The sequence below is a fragment of the Trichomycterus rosablanca genome, chromosome 18 (genome assembly GCF_030014385.1).
Source record: "Trichomycterus rosablanca isolate fTriRos1 chromosome 18, fTriRos1.hap1, whole genome shotgun sequence".
Taxonomy (NCBI): Eukaryota; Metazoa; Chordata; class Actinopteri; order Siluriformes; family Trichomycteridae; genus Trichomycterus; species Trichomycterus rosablanca.
Genome location: NC_086005.1, coordinates 26805599 through 26810042, shown reverse-complemented (window position 1 = coordinate 26810042; position 4444 = coordinate 26805599). Strand labels below are relative to the sequence as shown.

Below are 4444 nucleotides of genomic sequence, written 5' to 3'. Positions count from 1 at the left end.
TCTCGCTCCTGCTGTTCTTCTGTGTGTGTGTGTGTGTGTGTGTGTGTGAATTGTTGCTCTTGCATCAGGATTTTGTTAATGAAACAGTTGTAAAATGTCATTAATTTTATTGTTTTATAAAAAGCTGATTTATTAACCTCAGATGGAACAGCGGTAAAGCATGCAGGCCCACCAGTGCTGACATTCGAATCTCAGCACTGGTAACGTCTGTCCAGCGCCTACAAGGGCAATGATTGGCTCGTTTGAAGGAGAGAGGGCCATAGGATTTCCTCAAACCTGCTGGATTAACGACCAAATGCAATCTAAAACCCAAAAACAACAGATCTGCCATGAATCTAAAGCTAATTTAACATAAACGATGATGTCCACAGTTAAGCAAGCTTTACACCGCCGTGGGTGTTCGAGGCTGCCATAAAAGTAATAAGAATTAGCGCCCAGGTGGCACAGCGGGATATTCCACTAGCACATCAGCGCCAAGATTCTGAACTCCTCGGCTGAGCGCCATCTAGCGGGCATAATTGGCAGTGCCTGCAGCAGACACGTCTCTGCTATGGCGGGATGACCGGACTATGTGGGTGGGGTCTTCAAACCCTGATTAGCAGATAAAGAGACACCTGTGCAGGATGCATGGATGAAAAGGGTTTCGCTAAGGACTGCGTGTGGGTCGGAGGAGGCGTGAGCAGCAATATACCCTCCTCGACTGCAATCAGGGATCCACCAGCAGCAGAAGACAGATTGACTACACTAAATTGGGAAAAAATGCAGAAATAAAATAGAAAAAAGTAAGAAGAATTAAAGATTGAAAGTGCTGATGTGCTGCTGTGGCTTCCAGGGGCAGTTTGGAACTCATTAGTAAGTGTTGTAACCAAGAGGAGACATCTTGTGTGGCTGAGCTATTGTTACTGTACATGATTTCACAATAACGATGCTTTTAGCTCCTCATGTTTTCATGATTGGGTGCTTGATTTTTTAATGTCTGTACCTACGATTCCCAAATGACTAATCACACTCGGTTTCTACAAATACAATCTGGAACAAAACTAAAATCAAACACATATTGTGTTGTACGATGTTCTCTTCATTAGCAGAAAGTAATCAGTGTCTTGTTGCCACAACATACAAAACACACTCCTCTATGTGTGGGTGTGTGTGTGTGTGTGTGTGTGTGTGTGTCCCAGTGCGTGCCCATATGTTGCCACAACAATGTTGCCAGAAACAGGAGCTTGTTTAACCCAGGATGAGGTTTCAAACACAGCATGAAACAAACTGCATTGAAAACCATCCGGCCGTGATGACAGTATTACAGTCATGTTTTCAGTAAGAATAATACAGATAATAATAATAGACTGTCATTTATAAAGTCTGGTTAATAATTAACTACATGTAAAACCAAGGGAAAAGATTTAAGCTTATTTGTTTTTGTTTTTTAATATCATTTGAGTTTACAGATCCGCTTCACATTTACACAGAAGCCTCATGACTTAAAACCTATTACATATAATATAAAACACTAGTGATAAGACTTTTAGATTGAATACAGACACATGCAGTTTTTTTGGTACTACAAATCATATAATCAACTTAATTTAAGTGAATAGAAATATAAACATTTTAAAATAGTTTAGTATTTGGAACGACTTTAAAGCAACAAAGCAAGACCGTGTTAATTCCTTTGTACAAAAGTCAGATTTCTTTGAGTTTTATGCTTTTTATTAATGTACATGATCAGATCAGTTTGTGCATTTAGATTTTATCTGCTCATCAAAGCTTGATTAAGTTAAGGAATTAAATTATTCATATATTTTCCATTAGTCACCTATTTTAAATCCTAAATAAAATAAAAAAATAATAATAATGTTTACTGAAATGATTGTGGTGATTGTTTTGTAGTGAAAAATACTACATTAAATAAAAGTTTGGACCTGAACACGTTAAAGATGCTTTATTTACATCTGAATTGCTTTAGTTACAAAATATATGCTGAAAATATAGCACTAGTCTGGTTCTATAACATCAATCAAATACATAACATGAATAATTACAAAGTGGTTTAGTGCAAACACTTACACTGTATGTACAAAAGCATTGGGACACCCTTTCTAATTACTGAATTCATGTGTTTCATCAGTTGCAACAAAACAATGATATTAAGGAAATTACAGGCAAGCCGTAGCCTAGTGGTTAAGGTACTGGACTAGTAATCAAAAGGTCGCTGGTTCAAGTCCCACCACTGTCAGGTTGCTGCTGTTGGGCCCTTGAGCAAGGCCCTTAACCCTCAATTGCTTAAACTGTATACTGTAATGTTAGTCGCCTTGGATAAAGGCGTCTGCTAAATGCTGAAAATGTAAAAGGAAATTATATGCAGCCTATATTGCAGCAACAGATTGGGGAAGGCCCCACCTTTATATAATTGGTCTATAATGACATTAAGAAAAGCTCAGTTTAAAGTCCTTTCTGTGAGGAGTTTGCATTTTCTCCCCGTGTCACTTGGATTTCCTCCCACAAAAACAGGCATTCAGGTTAATTGGAGATGCTGAATTATCCTATAGGTAAATGGGTGTGTGTGTCTACCCTGTGATGGACTGGTGCCCCATCCAGGGTACTGTGTGCCTTGTGCCCATTGAAAAGCTGAAACTGATTGGATAAGCGGTTAAGAAAGTGAGTGGGTGGCCTGCACAGAGCCCTGGAATGAACTAGAACATCAACTAAGGCTTTATTGTCCTTTTCATTTGGTTGCATGGGCACAGATTCGCACAGACATGTTTCAAAGTCTTGTGAGAAACCTTCTCAAAAGAGCAGCTGTTGTTATAGCTGGAAAGATCACACAAGGGTCACTTTGTTTTATTACCATTTGTTTGTGCAATGGAATGTCCAACAGGCTCATTATCAGGTGTCCGAATACTTTTGGCCATATATTGTATGTTAAGGTGACTTGATATTTTGAGATTTTGTTTAATTATTTAAAATCACACCCGCTTATTTTCTGTTGTACTCATCCTCCAACTGGAGCTTCTCATTGGCTGGTGACTGGTGTAGCAAGAGGTCATTGCTGGGCTGGACTTCATCAAAGTATTCAAAGTCTGTGATGTACCGACCCCCAGGAGTACTGAAGAGCATGTGCTTAAACTCAAAGCCCCAGACAAACTCTTTTGGAACGTAGGAGGTGCGGCTCTGGCAGGTGGAGGCCGTGGACTCCATGGTGGCATTGAGAGTGACGACCAGCTCGAAGTCTCTGACTTTTAAGTTCTCAGCAGTGAGGTCGACTAGAGGGCTGCTTTCATCCAGAACGTGGTAGAAGGTAAGAGGCAGCACAAGGAAGGGGCACTGGTCACTGGAGTCGAAGCGGAAGTCGACAGATTCCTGGTGTAGCTGGATCTTCTCTCCCTCTTCGGTGACGTAAGGATACAGCAGCTTGCCTGAGAGCTGGCACTGGATCAGTGGGCTCTTCCTCATGTTGGCCACACGCACCATCACACACAGCTGGCCCTTGTGCCTGCAAACCAGAGCTAACTTGCTGAATTTGACCGTCTCGGCACGCTTTTTGGGTCGTGCCAGCTTAGCCAGAAAGGCGCCGGTGATGAAGATCTCAGCCAGGCCGGTGAGCACCAGTTGTGCCACCAGGGTGAAAATGGCCAGTGGACACTCCTCCGAGATGTGGCGTAAACCGTAGCCGATGGTGGTCTGAGACTCCAGGGAGAAAAGGTATGCCCCGGTAATCGTGGCTACATTCATTACACAAGGCGTGTGGTTGGAGGGCTGCACAACATCCAGGTCACCGTTGCCCATGGCGATGAGGTAGAAGATGACCCCGAAGACGAACCATGTGGTGAGGAAAGTGGACACAAACAGAGTGAGCTTATAGCGCCACTTTATGTCCACCACAGTGGTCCAGATGTCGTGCAGGTAAAGCTTCACCATTCCCTCGACATTGTCGATATGCACGTTGTTATGACCATCCTTAGATACCACACGCCGCTGGACCACTCCACTCATTTAGACTGAGTTTCTGCAAGGACAAGAAATTCACCAAATGGGACAAATGGGCATAATTCAGGCTTCTAGATACCAAAAGTATGTGGACACCCATCCTAATTATTGAGTTACAGGTCTTACAGCCACATCCATTGATATTAAATAAATGATATGCTCATAACTTGGTGGAAGAACCTTTCTTGTTATGTTTTGTGCACAAATTCAGGTTCATTAGGACATGGTTTGATGAGTTTGACATGGAACAGCTCCAATGGCCAGCACAGAGCCCTGACCTCAACCCTACTGAGCACTTTTGGGGAAAACTGAAATGCTGATTAATATTAGCCAGGCTTGCAAATCCAGTATTAGTGTCCACATAGTTTTGGTTATATAGTATATTTCTATATAGTCAACTTTGCTTAAAATACTTCAAAAAAGAACTGGACATTGTAATCAACATGTTTACATTGTA

The 4444-nt window shown here is 41.8% G+C and overlaps 1 protein-coding gene across 1 annotated transcript; it reads right to left on the bottom strand.

Moving 5' to 3' along the window:
• Positions 1 to 1877: 1877 nt before the first annotated feature.
• On the bottom strand, positions 1878 to 3993 carry kcnj15 (potassium inwardly rectifying channel subfamily J member 15). Its single transcript, XM_063014321.1, has one exon. It carries the CDS (start codon positions 3991 to 3993, stop codon positions 2977 to 2979), a length of 1017 nt encoding a protein of 338 aa, XP_062870391.1. The 3' UTR covers positions 1878 to 2976.
• Positions 3994 to 4444: the final 451 nt, after the last annotated feature.

Excerpts from the sequence above, each read along its gene's own strand:
- kcnj15 (XM_063014321.1), bottom strand. The coding sequence starts at position 3,993 with ATGAGTGGAGTGGTCCAGCGGCGTGTGGTATCTAAGGATGGTCATAAC.